The sequence below is a fragment of the Mercenaria mercenaria genome, chromosome 15 (genome assembly GCF_021730395.1).
Source record: "Mercenaria mercenaria strain notata chromosome 15, MADL_Memer_1, whole genome shotgun sequence".
Lineage (NCBI taxonomy): Eukaryota > Metazoa > Mollusca > Bivalvia > Venerida > Veneridae > Mercenaria > Mercenaria mercenaria.
Window position 1 is genome coordinate 26,584,513 of NC_069375.1, and position 22,280 is coordinate 26,606,792.

The 22,280-nt window shown below is 36.1% G+C and overlaps 1 protein-coding gene across 1 annotated transcript in view; it reads left to right on the forward strand.

Moving 5' to 3' along the window:
- The window catches only part of LOC123550540 (sarcoplasmic calcium-binding protein-like), a 32,935-nt gene extending 14,943 nt beyond the window's left edge, over positions 1 to 17,992 (forward strand). The window contains exons 3-4 of the mRNA XM_053524849.1: positions 15,749 to 15,846; positions 16,933 to 17,992. Of these exons, the coding sequence (XP_053380824.1) occupies positions 15,749 to 15,846; positions 16,933 to 17,329 (495 nt within the window). The 3' untranslated portion in view covers positions 17,330 to 17,992. The remainder of the gene's footprint in view (positions 1 to 15,748; positions 15,847 to 16,932) is intronic.
- Positions 17,993 to 22,280: the final 4,288 nt, after the last annotated feature.

Sequence of the window (22,280 nt, forward strand, 5' to 3'; positions counted from 1 at the left end):
TTTTTCCAAAAAACGATTATACATGATGTTTTTGGCATAAAATGCATCATACAGACTATTTAACTATATATGTTATTGGATATTATATCCGAAATCTACTCAATGACCTTCGGTGAAATGCTGTGACCTGTCGACCTAAGTTCACCTACCCCTACAACCTAAACTGTTTCTAAACCAACCTTGTACTCTCAGCTTTTCAGAGACAGCCACCATATAGATAAGTTCTGAAAATTTCAGTTCAGTACCTTACATGCTTTTAGAGAAACACTTCCCTAAACTTTGCTAAAATTACGATTGAACCTTGATAACAGCCCAAAAATGTTTCTCACGTCTATGCCCACCCAACCATAGTAATGATAAAAGTAGACAAGATATCAATAAACTGATTTCAGATTCGTGTTCAGCATACAAAAGTGCCCCTAGAAACAAAGTATGGACTATTTTGAAGAAAAAAAATGATTTTGTGAAAAATTGGGTGAAATGTTAAAATTCCCCAAGGTTCAGACCCACCCCTGTACTCTACCAGAGTCGAAACCAACCCCATAATTTATTCTTTTTGAAGACAACCACCCTGTTAATCAGTTCAGAAAATTTCATATCCGTATCTGAAAGGCTTTTAAAGAAACAATCCCCCAAACTTTGCTAAAATTACGATTGAACCTTGATAACAGCCCACCCAACCCAAGTTTTCAAAGAAGGAGCAAGATAGCGATAAAAGAGTATCAGATTCGTCCCTCTCCATCCAAATAACTCTAAAAATAAAGTATGAACAATTTTCGAGAGAAAAAGTGTTTTTTACCCAAAATTCTTGTAAGGGTTGAAATTTTGGGTAGAATATTTTTTGCCTCAAAATCCCTCCATATTTTGTTTTTAGTGGTAAACTTTCATTCTAAACACGATTCTGATATTCATTTTTTGATAAATTGAACCCTTCTATGAGAACTAGGGTGGGGTGGGCACCCCTAAAAATTGGGCTGTTTTACGCCCAGTATTTAAGTAGTGGTTTTTCCGTATTTTTATTCCGAAAAACGATTGTATGTGATCTTTTTAGTATAAACGCATCATAATGACAATTTTGCTTATATATTAGAGGATAGGAGTTCAGTTATTGCCACTTTTCTGCTTACGTTGATATAATGCGAGCCCCTAAGTTCAGCCGTCTCCCCTGTACCTTAACTGATTCGAAACCAACCCTTAGAAACTACAAGTACGGGATTGTATCTGAACCAGACATGGTACAAGGCGAGTTTGATCATAGGGTTTCGTGCCACTTCACCCTTTATGTTCTAAATCCGAACCCCTTTTTTTTTCCTTCTTTTTTTAGGTTCTGATTTTTTTTATTATTATTATTATTTTTATGGGTTAACTTTCATTCTATACACGAATCTGACATTCATTTTTGGATATTTTAACCCATTCCTTGAGAACTTAGGTGGGGTAGGCACCCCATAAAACTGGGCTGTTTTACGCTGATTTCTGAAGAAGTGATTTTTCCGAATTTTTGTTCCAAAAAACGATTGTACATGATGTTTTTGGCATAAAATGCATCATACAGACTATTTAACTATATATGTTATTGGATATTATATCCGAAATCTACTCAATGACCTTCGGTGAAATGCTGTGACCTATCGAGTCACCTCAGAAACTTGAATTTAGTCTGAATCGATAGCCATGTCCCACAGCTACACATTTATTTATCATATCGGTATAGGTGTGGTATTTTGTGCTCAGAGTAGGTTGAAGTCCTCTTAAAATATGGCGAAATCTGATATGTTCTTAATCCGAACCCTACTCATTGACCTTCGGCGACATACTGCGACCTATGGAGTCATCTCAGAAACTTAAATTTAGTCTGGATCTATCACCAGGACCCACAGCTACACATTTATGTATCATATCGGTATAGGTGGGGGCTTTGTGGCTCATAGCAGGTTGAAATCCTCTTAAAATGTGGTCAAAATTTGATATGTTCTAATTCCTAACCCTACTCAATTAGCCTTCTGTTAATGCCGTGACCTATGGAGTCACCTCGAGACTTGAATTTTAGTCCTGGATCGATAGCCAGACCCACAGCTACACAATTTTATGTATCATATCGGTATAGGTGTGGTATTTTGGATTCAGAGCAGGTTAAAATCCTCCTACAATATTGTAAAAATTTGATATTTTCTCAATCCGAACCCTACTCATTGAACTTCGGCGACATGTTTCGACCTATGGCGCCATTTCAGAAACTTGAATATAGTCTGAATCGATAGTCAGGACCCACAACTACACATTTATGTATCATATCGGTATAGGTGTGGTATTTCTGGGCTTAGAGCAGGTTGAAATCCTGTTAAAATATGGTCAAAATGTGATATCTTCTAAATCCGAACCCTGCTCATTGACCTTCGGCGACATACTACGACCTATGGAGTCACCTCAGAAACTTGAATATAGTCTGAAGCGATAGCCAGGACCCACAACTACACATTTATGTATCATATCGGTAAAGATGTGGTATTTGGGGCTCAGAGCAGGTTGTATTCCTTTTAAAATATTGTGTAAAATTGATATGCTCTAAATCCGAACCCTATTCACTGACCTTCGGCGAGATGCTTTGACCTATGGAGTCACCTCAGAAACTTGAATTTAGTCTGAATCAATAGCCATGTCCACAGCTTTCACATGTATTTATCATATCGGTTATAGGTGTGGTATTTTTTGTGCTCATGGTTTGGGTTTAAGTCTTCTTAAAATATGGCCGAAATCTGATATGTTCTTAATCCGAACCCTACTCATTGACCTTCGGCGACATACTGTGACCTATGGAGTCATTTCAGAAACTTAAATTTATCTGGATCTATCACCAGGACCCACAGCACACATTTATTTTATCATAAACGGTTAGGTGGGGGCTTTGTGGCTCATAGCAGGTTGAAATCCTCTTAAAATGTGGTCAAATTTGAATGTTCTATTCCTAACCAAACTAATAGCCTTCTGTTAAAAGCCGTGACCTATGGAGTCACCTCAGAGACTTGAATTTAGTCTGGATCGATAGCCAGGACCCACAGCTACACATTTATGTATCATATCGGTATAGGTGTAGTATTTTGGATTCAGAGCAGGTTAAAATCCTCCTACAATATTGTAAAAATTTGATATTTTCTCAATCCGAACCCTACTCATTGAAATTCGGCGACATGTTTCGACCTATGGCACCATTTCAGAAACTTGAATATAGTCTGAATCGATAGCCAGGACCCACAACTACACATTTATGTATCATATCGGTATAGGTGTGGTATTTTTGGGCTCAGAGCAGGTAGAAATCCTCTTGAAATATGGTCAATATTTGATAACTTCTAAATCCGAACCCTACTCATTGACCTTCGGCGACATGCATTGCCTGGAGTCACCTCAGAAACTTAATATATCTGAATCGATAGCCAGGGCCCACAACTACACATTTATATATCAATCGTATAGGTGTGGTATTTTTGGGCTCAGAGTAGGTTGAAATCCTGTTAAAATATGGTCAAAATTTGATATCTTCTAAATCCGAACCCTGCTCATTGACCTTCGGCGACATGCTTTGACCTATGGAGTCACCTCAAAAACTTGATTATAGTCTGAATCGATAGCCAGGACCCATAGCTACACATTTATATATCATATCGGTATAGGTGTGGTATTTTGGGCTCAAAGCAGGTTGAAATCCTCTTAAAATATGGCCAAAATTTTTTTTGTTCTAACTCTGAACCTACTCATTGACTTTCGGGACATGCTTCGACCCATGGGGTCATCTCAAAACTTGAATATAGTCTGAATCGATAGCCAGGACCCAAAGCTACACATTTTTTGTATCATATCGGGATAGGGGTGGTATTTCTGGGCTCAGAGCAGGTTGAAATCCTGTTAAAATATGGTCAAAATTGATTCTTCTAAATCCGACCTGCTCATTGACCTTCGGCGACATACTGCGGGCCTATGGAGTCACCTCAGAAACTTGATTTAGTCTGAAGCGATAGCCCGGACCCACAACTAAAATTTATGTATCTATCGGTAAAGGGTGTGGTATTTTTGGGGTCAAGCAGGTTGTATTCCTTTTTAAAATATTGGTTAATTGATATGCTCTAAATCCGAAACCCATTTACTGACCTTCGCGAGATGCTTGACCTATGAGTCACCTCAGAAACTTTAATTTAGTCTAATCAATAGCCAGTCCCACACTACACATGTATTTTTCATATCGGTATAGGTGTGTATTTTGTGCTATGGTAGGTTGAGTCTTCTTAAAATATGGCGAAATTTGATATGTTTTAATCCGAACCTACTCTTGACCTTCGGCGACATACTGTGCCTATGGATCATTTCGGAAACTTAATTAGTTGGATCTATCACAGGACCACAGCTACACTTATGTATCATATCGGTAAAGGTGGGGCTTGTGGTCTAGAGTTGAAATCCTCTTAAATGGGTCATTTGATTTTGTTTATTCCTCCAAAAACCAATAGCCTTTCTGTTAAAATGCCGGACCTATGGAGTCACCTCGAGACTTGAATTTAGTCTGGGTCGATAAACCAGGACCACAGTAACAATTATGTATCATTTTTCGGTATAGGAGTAATTTTGGATTTAGAGCAGGTTTAAAAACCTCTACAAAATGTAAAATTACATTTATATACATATCGTATAGGTGTGGTATTTTGGTCAAAGCGGTGAAATCCTCCTTAAAATATGGCCAAAATTTTTATGTTCTAACTCGAACCCTGCTCTTTGACCTTGGGACATGCTTTGACCTATGGAGTCACCTCAGAAACTTGATTATAGTTCTGAAAACGTTTGCCAGGACCCAAGCGAACATGTATTATCATATCGGTTTTAGGGTGGGCTTTAGGGCGGAAACAGTTTGAAATCCTCTTAAAATTGGTAAAATTTGATTGTTCTAATTCGGAACCAACTCAAAGACCTTCGATTTATGCTGTGACCTATAAGTCATCTCTGAGACCTGATTAGTCTCAATTAAATTTGCCAGAACTATAGCTACACATTTATGATCATATCAGTTAATGTAGTATATGGGGCCCAGTGCAGGTTGAAACCTCTTAAAATGGGTCAAAATTGGGAAAACTACGGGATTTTATTGTTTGCCTTGGTACCCCCGTGGTGCCCGGCAAATTTGTCATACATTGCCTGTATGGGAAAACCCCAAGGTACAAAATTAGTATGTTTCATCATAAAACCCCCGGGGTCATTGTCGAGTTAACCCGGGGCATCAAATAAATAAAATAACTTTTTTCCTTTTGTATTTCTTCATTTAAACTCCATTCGAAATTATGCTATTTAGACTAACATTCATTACACACATTTTTAAAACCCCTTCGTGAAAATTTTTGTAACAACATCATTGAAACCCTAAAATAATCAGCGAAATCACTAAATAGAGGAAGGGCGTTATAAACTTACGAATATTTACGTGATTTATTGTGTGTATTTTTCAAATTTCAACCGCCAAAGTAATCAACCGGGTTGTTGTTGTCGATGTTTTCCGTCTAAACCCGTCCATACGTTCCGTTACGGATTGGGTGTTAAACCTATAACCTTATCAAAATCTTATATTTTGTTTATAGAAGTTATTTCAAAGCTTTAGCGGGATCTGAAATCCATTTGCGTTATCTTAATGCTTTATGGGTTCGTATTGAATAGGGTTGGTGATTGGGGACTGAAAATAGGGTAAAACGCCCAATTTTAAGGGGTGCCCGACCCACCTAGTTCTCATAGAGGGTTTAAATATCAAAATGAAAAATCAGAATTGTTTTTTAGAATGAAAGATAACCCTAATAATGAACTGTAGGGAATTTAAGGGTTTTTCTACCCCCTTTCCCGGGAAAAAGGTACCCTTGGGTATTTTTTTTCTTCTTTAAAATACTTATTCTTTGTTTCTACGAGTTATTTTGTTTGCTGAACACGAAAACTGAAATGCTTTTTAGATATCTCTCTCCTTCGTCAGAACTTGGTGGGTGGGGGTATTTTTTAGTAAAAATAGGTGCAAAAACTGAACTCCAGTTGAATGATATGTAATCAAGGTAGCCTTATAGAACATTTAGGCGAAATACATACGGACATCGTTTATGGAACAAAATTCGGAAAAACCACTACTTAAATACTTGGCTAAAATACCCCATTTTTAGGGGTGCCCACCCACCTAGTTTTTCAAGAAGGGGTCAAAATACCTTTTTAATGGATATCAGAATCGGTTTAGATGAAAGTTAACCCCTAAAACAAAGTTTAAGGGTTTAAAGAGAAAAATATTTTTACCCAAATTCGGCCTAGGTGTACCCTTGCAAGAATTTTGGGTAAAAAAACTTTTTTTCTCGAAAATTGTTTTCATACTTGCCTTTTAGGGGTTTTATTGGATGGAAAACCCCGAATCTGAAATCCTTTTATCGCTATCTTGTCTCTTTTTTCGAGAACTTTTGGTCGGGGTGGGCTGTTTTTAGGTTCAATCGTAATTTAGCAAAAATTTGGGAAGTTTTCTTTAAAAGCCTTTCAGGTACAGATAGAAATTTTTTTGAACTGATTCTTGTTTTTCGAAAAGACTAAAGTAAAGGGTTGGTTTCGATCTGGTAGAGTACAGGGGTGGTTAACTTGGGAGTTTTAAAAATTTCACCCATTTTCACAAAATCATTTTTTTTTCTTTAGATAAATCATACTTTGTTTCTGGGGTGTTTTGTATGTGAACAAGAATCTGATATCAGTTATTTATATCTTGTCTCCAAACTAAACATAACTATGTGGGGTGGGCTGTCTTAGGCTTCAAATTGATATTTTTTATTTCCCCTGCACCAATATAGAGAGCATGTGACTTTTTGGTAAACCGTTGGAAAGGTTTGACTTTAAAATGCGCTGATGGCGCATAGTTACTGGTATCAACCTTTAGTTTGATGAAAGGGACTGGAAAAACCGTCCCAAAGGGAGCCAAAAATGCAGTTTTGGCAAAGAAAAATGCCACTGGGCTCAATTCCCGATCTTGTAGACGGTCAGTCGGGGTTAACGATATGAAAGTTGAAAACAAGACCGAATCAATATTATATATCTAATCTATTCTCAAAGGAAGTATTTCTAATATTTTTTACCAATCCACATAATGCCAATTTTTGCACATTTTTGCTTTTTCTTGGCATAGAATTTTGTATCAAAATCCTCATTTCTGCTTCAATTCCACTGAAATTGCAAGTATTTATAATTTACCCACATCTATATACAATTCAGTTATGAAATTTTAAAAATATATGGGCAGAAAAGCAGACAGAATGGGCCCAAGTACACTGAAAATGATGAAAAAATTCAGATTTGTGATTTTTCTTTAGATATTTTGGTAACTGAAACAAGTCTATATTTGTTATTTAGTTGTCCAATAGCTATGAAACTTGGCGTAAGTAAGTGAGGGTTACTTTCTTTCAGAATCGATGTATCATATTTGATCAATTCAAAGGAAGTATTTTCTAAAAATTTTTTACCTATCAACATATGCCATTTTTTTGCACATTTTGCTTTTTCTGGCATAGAATTTTGTATCAATATCCATTATTTCTGCTTCAATTCCACTGTAATTGCATATAGTGATGTTTTGTCTATATCTTTATACAAATCAGTTATGAATTCAAAGATATATGGGCAGAAAAGCAGAACAGTATGGCCTAAGTACACTGAAAATGATGAAAAAAATCAGATTTGTGATTTTTCTCAGATATTTTGGTAACTGAAACAAGTCTATCTTTGTTATTAGTTGTTCAATAGCTATGAAACTTGGCAGAAAATAAGTGAGATAACTGTTCTACAGAATCAATGTATCATAATTAATCTACTCTGAAAGGAAGTATTTTCTAAGATTTTTTACCTATCAACATATGCCAATTTTGTGTACATTTTCTTTTTCTGGCATAGAATTTTGTATCAATATCCATTATTTCTGCTTCAATTCCACTGAAATTTCATATATTGATAATTTGTCTATATCTATATACAAATCAGTTATGAATTCAAAGATATATGTGCAGAAAAGCAGAACAGAATGGCCTAAGTACACTGAAAATGATGAAAAAAATCAGATTTTTGATTTTTCTCAGATATTTTGGTAATTGAAACCAGTGTATCTTTGCTATTAGTTGTCCAATAGCTATGAAACTTGGCAGAAAGTAAGTGAGATTACTGTTCTACAGAAACAATGTATTATATTTAATCTGTTTTGAAAGGAAGTATTTTCTAAGATTATTTACCTATCAACATATGCCAAATTTTTGCACATTTTGCTTTTTCTAGCATAGAATTTTGTTTCAAAATACATCATTTCTGCTTTAATTCCACTGAAATTGCATATATTGAAAATTTCAAGTCAATACCTTACATGCTTTTAGAGAAACACTTCCCCAAACTTCGCCAAAATCACGACTTTAACGAACAAAACAGAAAATCAGCATATCAGAGCGAAAAAAAGCCACCTTTGGCTAACTTGAATGACCACTGGGTTCGAACATTAAATCGGAGACGGCTTATCATGGTGTCATTTGAAAGAATTTTTAATCATCCGTGTTCTGGCATTGCATTTTCTATGTTATCGACCTTAATTTGGCCAAGAAAACCTGACAAAAACGGGAAAAAAATCAGCCTAAGAGACCAAAAAATGCCATTTTTGGCTCACTTGATCGACCACCGGGTTTGAACAGTAAATCTAAGACGGCCTGTTATGGTACCGTTGGAAAGGATTTTTAATTACCAGTCTGATGACATCGCATTTCCTGGGTCATCCACCTTAATTTCGGCAAGGGGAACTGAAATTGATCAAAGGTGCAAAAACGGAAAAATACGGTTATTTTGACTGGCTGCTGAGCTCGAACCGGAAGTCGGAGCCGAAAAATCTCGGTACCGTTAGAAAGGTGTCGTCGAGACGCGTCTATTGAAATCAAAAATTCCGGTCTCTTGGCCAAACTTTTGGTTTTGGTCATTTATAGTCCATGGCTATTTTACGTTTTGCAATTTTGAAATGTTCCAATTTTAAAAATGGTCAAAGGAGAACGTTAAAGGTGCAAAAATGTTAAGCCTTAGGGAATTATCTCTCGATCGCACCCCTGAGACACAGCTTGTGCTAATTGTCAAAACCATAGGAAGCTCGGACCCGATGGCGGTTTTAGCCTACCACAACTGCCTCTTGGGTTGGGTTCGCACCCCTCGGCTTAAGTAATTCTATTGACCCAACAAATACAAAGCCATTAGACGTGTCTTGAAAAGACCTTTGCAACGGTACCTCGACAGACTGTCTCAGAGACATGGTTCGAGCCCTGTGTGCATTCAAATGCGTCAAAAATGGTATTTTAAACTCTCTTGTGGCAGTTTTCCGCCCCAACTTGGTCAAAGTAAGGCCGATGACCAAGAAAATGTGATGCCATCAGACGTGTCATGATATAATCTTGTCAATGGTAACATGAGTAGCCATTTCTAGGTCACGGTTCGAGCCCGAGAGTCGTTGTAAATGCCTCAAATGTCATTTTCGACTATCGTGGACCTGTTTTTCGTCGGTCCTCTACGGGGAAGGTAAGTCCAATGACCTAAAACTGATTTCAGATTCGTGTTCAGCATACAAAAGTACCCCTAGAAACAAAGTATGAACTATTTTGAAGAAAAAAATGATTTTGTGAAAAATTGGGTGAAATGTTAAAATTCCCAAAGGTTCAGACCCACCCCTCTACTCTACCAGAGTCGAAACCAACACCATACTTTATTCTTTTCGAAGACAACCACCCTGTTAATCAGTTCATAAAATTTCATATCCGTACCTGAAAGGCTTTTAAAATATCACTTCCCCAAACTTGGCTTAAATTACGATTGAACCTTGATAACAGCCCACCCAACCCAAGTTCTCAAAGAAGGAGACAAGATAACGATAAAAGAGTATCAGATTCGTGCCCTCCATCCCAAATAACCCCTAAAAATAAAGTATGAACAATTTTCGAGAGAAAAAGTGTTTTTACCCAAAATTCTTGTAAGAGTATATATAACCTTGCTGAAATTTTAGGTAGATATTTTTTTCCTCAAAAACCCTCCATATTTTGTTTATATTTCATTCTAAACACGATTCTAATATTCATTTTTGGATATATTGACTCCTTCTATGAGAACTAGGGTAGGGTGGGCACCCCTAAAAATTTGGCTATTTTACGCCCAGTATTTAAGTAGTGGTTTTTTCCATATTTTGTTCCAGAAAACGATTGTATGTTATCTTTTTAGTATAAATGCATCATAATGATAATTTTGCTTATATATATTAGAGGATCGGAGTTCAGTTATTGCCACTTTTCTACTTACGTTGATATAATGCGAGCCCCTAAGTTCAGCCATCTTCCCTGTACGTTAAGTGATTCGAAACCAACCCGCAAGCTCAGCTTTGTAAAGACAACTACCCTGTAAATAAGTTCTGAAAGTTTCATATCAGTATATCATAAGCTTTTAGAGGAACGCTTGCCCAAACTTTGCCTAAATGACTACCCCCTTGCCGGAATTTGGGTAAAAATATTTTTTCTCCCTTAAACCCTTTAAACTTTGTTTTTATGGGTTAACTTTCATTCTAAACACGAATCTGATATTCATTTTCGGATTTTTTAAACCATTCTATGAGAACTTAGGTGGGGTAGGCACCCCTTAAAATTGGGCTGTTTTACGCTCATTGCTGAAGTAGTGTTTATTCTCAATTTTTGTTCTAAAAACGATTGAACGTGATGTATTTGGCATAAAATGCATCACACTAACAATTTTAATTATATATATTTTAGGATAGGAATTTATTTATTCAACCTGTTTTGCTTATGGTCATATAATGCGAGCCCCTATGTTCAACCCACTCCCTTGTACCTTCCCTCATTCAAATATGATCCCGCACTTGCAGTTACTCAAAGTATATGTGTTGTCTCTGGGGCTAAGACTAGCTGGAATACTGATAAAACAATCGTCCAAACTGTGCTAAATTCAAAGTTCTGACCATACCCGGAGACATTTAGTGAGGTCTGGTGATCCCTAGGGCAAATTCTGTGCCTTGAATGTTTCCTTTATCAATAGCCATGACTCATACCTACAAATCAGTGTATCATAAAGGTATATGTGTAGTCCTATGAGCTTTGAGTATGTTCAAAACCGACAGAAATATGGTCAAAATCTTTACATAAAATCACTACTTACACCGATTATCTGCCCCTTTTGGCCTTCTAGTGGTCTTGTTTTGGCTAAAAGTGCATTTATTTCCGTAATAGTAGATTTTCTTTGTATTTTAAAATTGTACTAGTACCTCATTATGTAACGACATGCAAGGAAAATAAATTAAAAAACGGTTATATGAGTGATGCGTAAAACAGCCCTCATACTATACAAAAAAAGAACCCATGTTTGCCCCTATATTTCTGAAAATACCTACAATAGCATCTTTATGTGTTGCGGGGTTATTAGATAGTATCAGTTTTTATTTTCATTTAAAGTTTCAGCATTCAAACTAGAGCCATGAGATTTAGGGTTAAAAAAGTGGGTTAAAATTGAGCTATTTTACGAGCAAACCCGTGAAACCCCGGTTTATGGGGTCCGAAGCACCCTAAACCTAATCCAGGGCCTTGGCTACTATATTAACTTAGTTCCTATAACGATTTCCTACTCGGAAATGTATATTCTTAGTTGGTTTTTAATACAAACTTAAAATAAGGGAAGCATGAAAATCTTCTAAGAGAAAAAGCTCTGTCATAACTATACCCCAGATGGGTGGATTACGGGACCTCCAAGATACCCAAGAATTAGGATGGGTGGGTTAGTGTTAACTTTTTTATGAACGATGGTGACCCTTAAACTTGCCTTTCCGCATTAAAAATTTCCGATTGGGTTGAATATATAGGGGCTATTTTACGATTTTAAGTTTAACCTTGCAGTGACCTTGACCTTTCTGTACCAGGAAGAAACCGGGTGGTGCATTTGACAGATAGGTCCCTATAGATGAACTATTGTAAGTTTCAACGATATCACTCTAGTACTTTTAAAAAAAGAGCATTTCAAAAATCAGCTTAGTAAAATAGCACAATGTACTATAATTATCATTGTAGTACTAAAGCGCATTTACATTTCAGACATCGGCGCCACGAAAGGGCCACAGAAATTTTGGACCTTACGTGTATAACCGCGGCGAGCGGTCTTTTCCGGTGAGACTAATAACATTATTATATTACGACCTCACATTGGCATATTTTAAGCATTGCACATTTTGTCCATCTCTTCTTACTTCTAGAAATTGTTTTGACTATAATGTGGATTACTTTACATCTTTCACAGTTGATATGCCGTGGTTTGCAGGAGATCGTAATGGCTAGATATTTTGATCCTGTGTTTCAATGACCCTTAATCATTTCCTATACAGTATGCTTTGGTGTCCAACTTCTCATTCAAAAGTAAATTTGAAAATCATTTCGAATTTCAAAATATGGTTATTTCTGATTTAATTTTGGTCGGAAAGGTAGCGCTTTTCCCCTTTATTTTTATTAATTATTGTTCTTCATTAATTTCAAGTGAAGTGCATTTAGTAGATCTACATTAATAAATGGGTTCAAAAGGAAATTGTGTGACAAAGATGCATTTAAGAAAAATTCTTGTTGAAAAGAGTTCTTTCATTTTGAATGTGAATTGAGGCATTACAACCTGGAATGATTGTACTCGACTGCCTTGATTGTAACCAAATGTTTGAAATTATTGTTACCAAAAATGTTAGTTTGTTGCTAGGCACGTTTTTGTTTCGATGATATTTTTGGTAAAAATATATTTTTTTGTATCGAACAGCCTATACAGCCCACAGAATATCATTTTACTGAGCCTGTAAATGTCCCAAGTCGTTTAAATGAAAAATCGGTCTGTGTTGTGTACGTTTGAAACCGATTCTGTAGATCGAAAGGGACTGAAATTGGCTTAAATTCTTTTTCAGTGCCATTTGCTTTGCAACAACTTACTAAGAAACTTGATAGTGTCAACGTTTTTGCATGCATTCATAAATGAACTTACCTTCAACTTATTTGTCTTTATTTATATTTCATTTTATGAAATCTAATGCCAGTTGTATTGTGATCAGTTTATCGAACCATCGTTCCTTGGAAGAACCGGCACCATATTCAGATCTTCTTAAAGAAAATGTCCACTTTCTTTCATAAGAGACATGGTCGGTTTCGGGCTTCGAATCACGGTCGTCTGTGAGAGAGATCTTACAACTCGACCTCTTTATAGTATGATTAAGTATCAAAATGATCACTGCGTCTACTAAACCTGCAGTGTGTTTTATGATAAATATTTGCTCTGAATTATGTTTTCATTTGTGGTAATTCAATGGTTTAAAAATAGTTCTTTAAACTTTAACCTTCGAACATTTACTATGATTTTACAACACATGTGAAGAAATTACCGGCACATACTCTGATAATTCAATACATGTTTGTAAATAACATTATTAAGGCTTTGAAAGTATGATAATTTGTTTCATTTCAAACTGCAGTTTAGATATATATTCCAACAAAAGCGGTAAAAACAGCACACAATTAAGATCTAAAAGGACAAATTTTGAGATTAACATTGCTGTGCAGATTCTAAACCATTTTCAGAAGCAAAGCAAAAGCAAGAACGGTTCACATTTTAATAATTAGGGACCTGTTTCAGCTAGAGTTATCGAAAGTTAAACCATAGAAACCAACTAACTTAAACAATGAAGACAAAACCAATGCGATAAAAACAGACTTACTATTTTTCCAAAGCCGACCTGGAAATGTAGTAATACTGTTAAGAAGCGTCAACTTGCCACATAGGGTGTCACCCAGGTATTGAAGTACTTCCGGGTCGTTGTATCCTAGGAAGCAGTTCTTTGAAATTTGAAGTTCCCAATTTGAAGCCTTCTCTACTTTGACTTGTTAAACATCTTGTGTAATTTCTGATGTCTTTAACAGTTGTTTTGTTCGTGTTTTTTTTTCAGGACTACATTTCTGTGCGGAAAACTATTCCAGACTGGCGGCCATGACAGATGTGGGTGGGAAATCATAAAGAGTGACTGAATACTTTGATATGTAGCAAAGAAGTTCGTTGTTGATGATAGTGTTTCTTTATGATTTATTGAATACGACATTAAATAATCTTCAGAAATACAAAGCTCTCAATACTGTAAATTTGTTTTGAAATTCGCCGCTGAATCCATTTCCAAAAGTGTTTGTTTTACTATACAGCAAAGAAGGAGAAATTGTACCGGGCCGACACCACATAGTGTTTCATTAAATCAGTCAAATTAAGTATTTCACCTTCGGTAAAATATGCTGTTTAAAGTCGGTAGAAAGCTTTCATTTGTCATGACCATTTTAATTTTAACATACATATAACGGGATTATTCTATAATGAGCAGTATCAACATTGAAAAACTTCAATGAAGCGGGTAAATGAAATACCAAGGACTTCCATTACCAAATCGGTGAATTATGCCCCCGTCTTAGCATTAACAAAACTGAACGCCTACTTAGCAATTTCATAAATCAGGCCCGAAAGCTATTTAAGGCTCTTATTTTGTAATTTCTTAAGGTGCATATGTCGAGAGAATATTCATACAAATATATGTGTCGCAAAGTAGTCTTTTCGGTCTTTTAAAAGGTTAATTTATTGAATTTACGAAAATGGACCCGTCTTAACATCTTCAACTTTGTTCACTTCAGTTGCGCGGGTTACACTTTAAGAGAAAACGAACGGTCTTTGAAACAAAATACTTGTACCCGAGTGTTGGAGTTTTATGTAAGACGGCACTCATCTATGTTTCCCTTTATTTGAATTGGTTTGTTGAAAGCTATTTAAGAAAATGTCACTTTTATCGAGGAATCCGCCATGTTTTTGGCACCCCAGATTAGCGAAAAAGTCACGTGGTACATGCATCCTGTTTATCCCTACTTGGTAGAATTTATAAGTTCCCTATTGATTTTATGATGTCAGTTTAAACTGTATAATAAATAGCTATTAATATAAATAAATTGGGATAAAAGCTCTGCCACTTAGTCTTTAAAAGCTCTTCTTTGCATTTAAACCCGATTACTATACGAATTTATTTATTATATTCTTTGCAATAAATAATAAACCAAAACGAAATCATAATGTGCGGCCGTACATCACGGGCATAAATCATTATAGCTCCGGTACGATGTAATGCGGAGTACCAGAAAGTATGAGTCTGAGAAAAATAAGAAACACCTGAACGTATCAAGATAAATGAGGCAAGGATATATAGTTAAAAAGTCAATAAACGGCTGTTGGGTGCCTTCTTGCCATAATGGCACATTTTCTGCTATAATTTCCTTCGAGCTAAACGGGTAACACTTGATGTGTCAATATGGCAAGATATGTTATCAATGGTTAATGCAAAATATGTGAGAATTGCCGTTATTCATTGTAAAGCTTTTTTTGTAGTTTTTCATCTTTGAGTTCGGGTGATCACTTTAATATTTAAAAACGCTTACTGCTTGGTCAACATCAAGTATTTGAATATACATTGTATATACGTTCAGCAAAGTGTGGAAAAATGATATTCGAAGTTTGAAATACAACAAGATATAATTATCAACATGACTCTAGATGGATGGTAAATGCGAGTTTCTCCCTTGTCAAACACAACCCTTGATAATTATACAAACTGTTACATATGATGACATTTGTCTCTGTAATTTCACAGGCAAGCAGTTACCTGACTGGAAAATGGGAGATGTGGTACATCGCAAATGACCTAAATCAAGATGGCGTGCTGTCGTTAGATGATGTTAAAGTATTTGAGTGAGTATACTTGCTTGTAGGAGAATCTTATCCTGAAAATAGTCGTTTCTATTCATCTCTGAAAGATATACAATAATACACTAAAATGCGTTCTAAATAAGAGTATTTGACAGCTTTTATATTGATTAGGTTAAAGAAAATTGTTTAAGGTCAGTTTTGTTGTATCATGTAATTGTATATAAAATTAGAATTTAGGCGAGTTGTGGAAATTTTAGAAAAGACAATTTACAAAATGTTGCATTTGAAGTATGTGAAATAAGCAGAAAAGGTAGGTACTGCTTGAGGTACACAGCGAATGAGCAATGGTGTTGTTCGGAAAAAACATGCTCCAGAAATACTGATTCAAATAATTATATTGTCTTGAGGCCTTTAAATATATTATTGTGTAAATAAATATTTTATTATTGAGGCGTTTTCCTGGGAATGTGTCAATTAAAAAGAAAAATAAAACAGTGAAAACTGATGATAGGTTATCGAGTATTCTGTATAAGTAGAACAGATACGCATTTTTGCAAGATGCTTACTATAAAATAATTTGAATCATAACATCATCGTGGAGTAAAGTATGTTGAAGGATTTACCTCTTAGAACAATAAGGATCCGATGGTCAATTTTAGACTTCATTAGAAAAGGAAAAGAGGACAAACTAATATTATATTTTCTGATCTGAGTGGGTTCCTAACCACATTTGTTGGCCAAGCATTAACAAAAACAGTCAAATGTTGTCAAACTATTTCGAAGTAAGAAATTGAAATTCTAACACTTTTTAGATTTTCTTTTCTATAAACAAAGAAGGATTTTACCGTGTATTGTCTTGTCGATTTGAACACGTTTTGCAAACTGACCTACTTTTGGCTATTCCGCTTTACTCCGTCCATTTACACATAAAAAAGGATTCCATATTAGTATCCATTCCTGGTGTAATTCGTACGTGTTAGAATGGAAATATATTTTGCGGGCTTTGTCGGCAAATTAAACACGGCTTTGAGTTCAGATGCTTAGTAATCTAATCACGAAGGTAGAAAAATCTATTTCCCAATTCATCTCATTTTCCCTTTATCACAATATGTGTTTATTATTTTACAGAGTGTTTTACGCCAAAATTGATTTTCCTGAAGATGAGCAACGTCACCCTACATTCTCGACAATAGAACGGTTATGGAGAACCGCTCTCTTAGGTGGTCGGTCAGAAGTCTCGAAAAATGAATTTGTAGAAATATTGAAAACTAGTTATGAATCAAACAAAACCAACTTCGTTGAAACAATGAGAGAATTTGACAGGGCATTTTTTGAAGTAATTGACTTGAACGGGGATAACTTCTTGTCGAAAGAGGAATGCATGTTGGACCTGATGGCAACAAATCATATGGACACGTTTAAAGATGAAGAGTTTTTCAATGCCCACAAGCTTGTCAATGGACTTATACCTTTTGAGGAGGAGATAGATGTGTGGCTACGCTTCCAAACTGAGGATGATACGTAAAAAACAGACATTTTGGCAAACGTTCTCAAATCTGGTCTCTAAGACTAAAACATACAATTACGCACTCTCCTAAATAGGTTAAGTGAAAATAATCGTAAAGGTATTAGACTCGTAATGGCAGTCGGTAATTCCCGTCCTTTTCCGTATTCTTGTTTGGCGTTTCGGCATTCTTCGAACAATAGTTAGCTCATATGAGCTCTTGGCAATCCGTTCATACCGAAGAATGCCGAAATCGTATAAGAAGAATTTGTAATGGAACGGATGTTTCCGTTTATCATAACAGGTCCACTACCTACATTTGACATACTTTGCTCATATAATAAAGCTTTATTTTGCCCCAATATATGTTTCCGTTTGTCATAACAGGTCCACTACCTAAATTTGACATACTTTGCGCATATAATGTAGCTTTCTTTTGCCCCAATATATGTTTCCGTTTGTCATAACAGGTCCACTACCTAAATTTGTCATACTTTGCTCATATAATAAAGCTTTCGTTTGCCCCAATACATGTTTCCGTTTGTCATAACAGGTCCACTACCTACATTTGACATACTTTGCTCATATAATGAAGCTTTCTTTTGCCCCAATATATGTTTCCGTTTGTCATAACAGGTCCACTACTTAAATTTGTCGTACTTTGCTCATATAATGAAGCTTTCTTTTGTCCCAATATATGTTTCCGTTTGTCATAACAGGTCCACTGCCTAAATTTATCATACTTTGCTCATATAATAAAGCTTTCTTTTGCCCCAATATATCTTGTGTTTCACATATTTTTCTTTCTTTTGCCCCAATATATCTTGCAGTTGATATGTGTAATACCTACCTTCTCTGTAACATAACATCTATTTTAGGCGGGACGAAGAAGAGTGGATGTTACCTATACTGGTTAAATATTAATAATGTTTAGACTATAAACACATCTTTGAAAAAGAAAACATAGCTACGTATTTTAAATGCACAGTTAATGGGTTTAGCATGGCATCATTTAGTTGCACATTTAATTTGCCCTATTGGTCTATTGACGTTGTTGTTATTTTTAACGCCCACTCATATAATTAGGGTCAGCATCGTTGATGCCCTGAAAACTGTAAACATTTAGATTGCATAAAACACCAGGAAACCGATACGAATAGTTCAGCTGTATGAGTGAAGAAATTACTTCCCCTTCTAAAGAAGAATGACTTGGTGTAGGTTTAATCAATAAATTGATCTACCACAGTGTCCGATGTTTATAGCTATGACTGCACTAATACGCGGCTACTAAACCCTACCTCTATCACAAACAAGTTTGATAAGGAAAGGAGATGTCGACATTTCCATGGTGCAGTTGACTGGCACCAGTCGTTAGATTCCTGCAAAACAAACATATCGTCCATAAAATCCTCTTAAATGGCACTTTCTGAAGAAAAAAACAAACAATATATCTGTGGGTATCTGGGAGCTTGGGTAAGCTGAATATACAACACGTTGTGTTCGCTCTAAAATCTATTTCTCAACTGAATATTACATCACGTCAATACATAACAAAGGAAGTGACGTAACTGACGTAAACACTACTAATGCCGTTAAAAGACGTTATACAAAACTGCTTAACGCGGCAAATAATTAACATTCTGGGGGCCGCAAAATGATTCTTTTGTTAACTAAATAGAAATTCTGCTAACATCATACGTCTACAAAGTTGAAAGCTGACGAATAACTAAAGAAGACATCACATTAACACAAGTCCTGAATATCACATTGACACATGTCCTGAGCATCACATTTACACAAGTCCTGAATATCACATTAACACAAGTCCTGAATATCACATTAACACAAGTCCTGAAAGTTATTAAACAATTTCTCTTTCGTTTGCCACTTCCAATGGATTAAGTTTTTAAACTGGTCTATTGGTATGTCCACTGCTCGTCCTAAGTTTTACCGCACGTTAAATTCCATCGTTTCCAGTCATTAGCTCCTCCACGACACCTAATTTCCACTCGACACGTGGTCTATCGTCATAATTTTTTACGACGTCACCGATGTCGAGCGACTGAGTTTCACTTCCGGTTGGCATATGATGTTCCCTCAGAGCCGCCAGGAACTGTTCAATAATGTGAGCTTTAGACTTAGCTCTTTTGTTAATTGTGGCTTTGTCGGATGCCGGGTACAGCTCGGCTTTTTCCAGGGCTTCGGTGTAGGACAGCGTCTTAATCCTCGGGCCATACAAGAGATGTGCTGGTGTAAAAGGTTCCAAGTCGTCTGAGTTAACGGACGGTCATTTATCGTAGCCTATATCTGCAGTGCTTCCATGTTCAGACGATTTCTTCCTAAAATTTTCTTCAGCGTAGGTTTGATCATCCCAATTAGCCGTTGTCTGATATCATAATTCTAGGTATTAGTTTACGACTGGAAAATCTCCGGAATGCGTTCAGGAATGCCTCTTCTGTCAAGTTCGGAACGATTTCCAAGTGTATAGCCCTAGTCGTAGCGCAGGTGAATAAGCAAATGTAAGCTTTTAATTCTGCTCCTGATTTTCCTTTAAGATAAAGTGCTCCATTAAAATCTACCCCAGTTATGGTGAAGGGCGGGTTGTCTTCAACGCTTACTTTTGGTAATGGTGGTAGGGCCTGTGTACGGTATGGTCTGCTACATATCTTCAAACAGTTCACACATTTTCTCAGCGTTGATCTAACATTTTGTCTTATGGCTGGAATCTAGAATTTTTGCCTTAAGTGGGTATTGTTGTATTAACTCCAGCGTGTGACATGTTATGTTGAGCTTGCAATACTATGAGTTTTGTTAACGGGTGTTTCCTAGGTAACAGGAACGGGAATTTTGTCATGTTATCAAGAGGGGCATCCATAACGAACGTATCCATGTTCTTCCAGGAACAAGCGTAGTTGTTTAACAATTGGCCGTCGGTTTCCTTTTGATCTCATGTTTGTTATTTCTAATGAGTAGGTTGTAGACTGGCAACATTTAATCCAAATCATTTCTGGTCAGAGACCACCAATTCAAAAATGTACAGGGAACTTACTGGGAATGAGGTAAGTGTATACCTGGGAATAAGGTAACGTCTGTGCGTTCTGATTGGTCAGTCATGTAAACAAACCCAGGAAGTGATTATTTTTTCAAAACTGATATTTTTTCACTGCATTTACAGTATTTTATTATACATTTTGACAAAATTTGCTATATTTTATGTGTATTGAAAAAAAGTTTTATCAAACGAATTTCTCCCGCCATGTCAATGATGTAAACAGGGGGTCATCTCATTCACACGAAAATTACTTAAATAAAGTATCACTATTCATATGTTTTTCGTGCGATATTTTGGTAGAACTAAGATAGTTCTTGAAAAACTTGTAATTAGATATACATGTTTCGATGTATGGAAGGCCGTACACGCCATAATGTTACAATGAAAGTCTATGGGAAAACAATTGGTGGTCTCTAACCTTCTGCCTCATGAAGTTCTTTTTACAGTTGGATGAATCTGAAGTCTGCATACGTGAGTAACTCTACAGTTTCTAATAAATTTTCGAACGTAGACTGTAACGCGAAGCAATTGACTGTATTTGTTATATCTGGTAACATCTATGAGCCTGTGTATGCCGTATTCTATTTCGAGATGCACGTCTAGTGCTGTGGTAGTAAGTCTGTTCTCGGGTTTTGTAGTTCCAGTTTCTTGTAAGATATAACTGTTACCTAGTGCAGTAGGTCTCCTCTCTGGCGTTATATGTCTCCTTGCAGGCAAATCAGGTATACGTGTCTCTACTCTTTGGGGCAGTATGCCTCTTTTGGGTAGTAGGATTCTCTGGGACAGTATGTCTCTCTGCCATGAGTTCAAGTTCGGGAAGGGAAAGAGGTTTAACAGGGGTTACTCGTTTTTTTTTTTGCCATAATAAAAGCCGATTCATTTTCTTGACATAAGTACACTAATTTAATGACCTCATCAAAACTTTTTAAAATGTCACAAAATACACAAAAGAAATGGAATTGATCTGCAAGCGATATACGTATTAATACAGCAAATACGAACAAAGAAAGTACTTCTTAAACTTTGGTATCTTAGAAACAAATTTAAATTGGATTTTATATTTGATCATATGTCTGTGGCAATCTCGGACTGTATCCTTAAAAGGGAATATTTGTTTGGTTAATTGGAACAAAATATACATGTGTATTAATGTGATTTTTCAAAAGTTGATACAAGTCATAAAATAGACCAATCTATAGCATACCAAAAAGCTGACCAAATGTACGATTTTCAACAGATTTCATTGTTCTTCGCCGGCACAAAATGAATCAATTGCTAAAACTTATATCATTAAGTATCTCATAAAAACTACTCCAACGATGACCTAAGGTGACGAAATCTTGACTCGAGTCTATCGTTTCGGCGCAGAATATAGCAGTCTCAGCACCAAAACAGGTTCCAATTTTGTAATGCGACCTCTTGCATATATGCTGTTGACATTCTTAATATTCCGTCTGCAGTGTAATATATGCAATTATCAGTACATATATACCAGCCATATATTAACATGGTTTAATGCCAGAAAGCTGTGATTTACAACACTAACATGGATTCGAGTTCATTTTCGGACACCTGAGAAATGACAAAAATTACGATTTTTGGCAGATTTCACCATTCCCTTCCTCGGTACATAATGCATAAATTGCTAAAACACTTCATTTCATATCTCATTAATACTCCAACGATGACGTAAGGTGACCAAATGTTGTCTCGAGTCCATCATTTTGGTCGTCCAGAATACAGCAATATCTAAGAAAAATGAAAGCAGTAACAAGGATTCGAGCCCAATGCAATACACCAAATTATGCTCAATTGTCGTAAGTGAGGGCTTCTTTGAAGGTATGCCGTCCAGAATACCCGTCAGCGTTGGTACATCTACTATTTTATAACACTAAAACTAGCAATACTAGTTCAATCGTT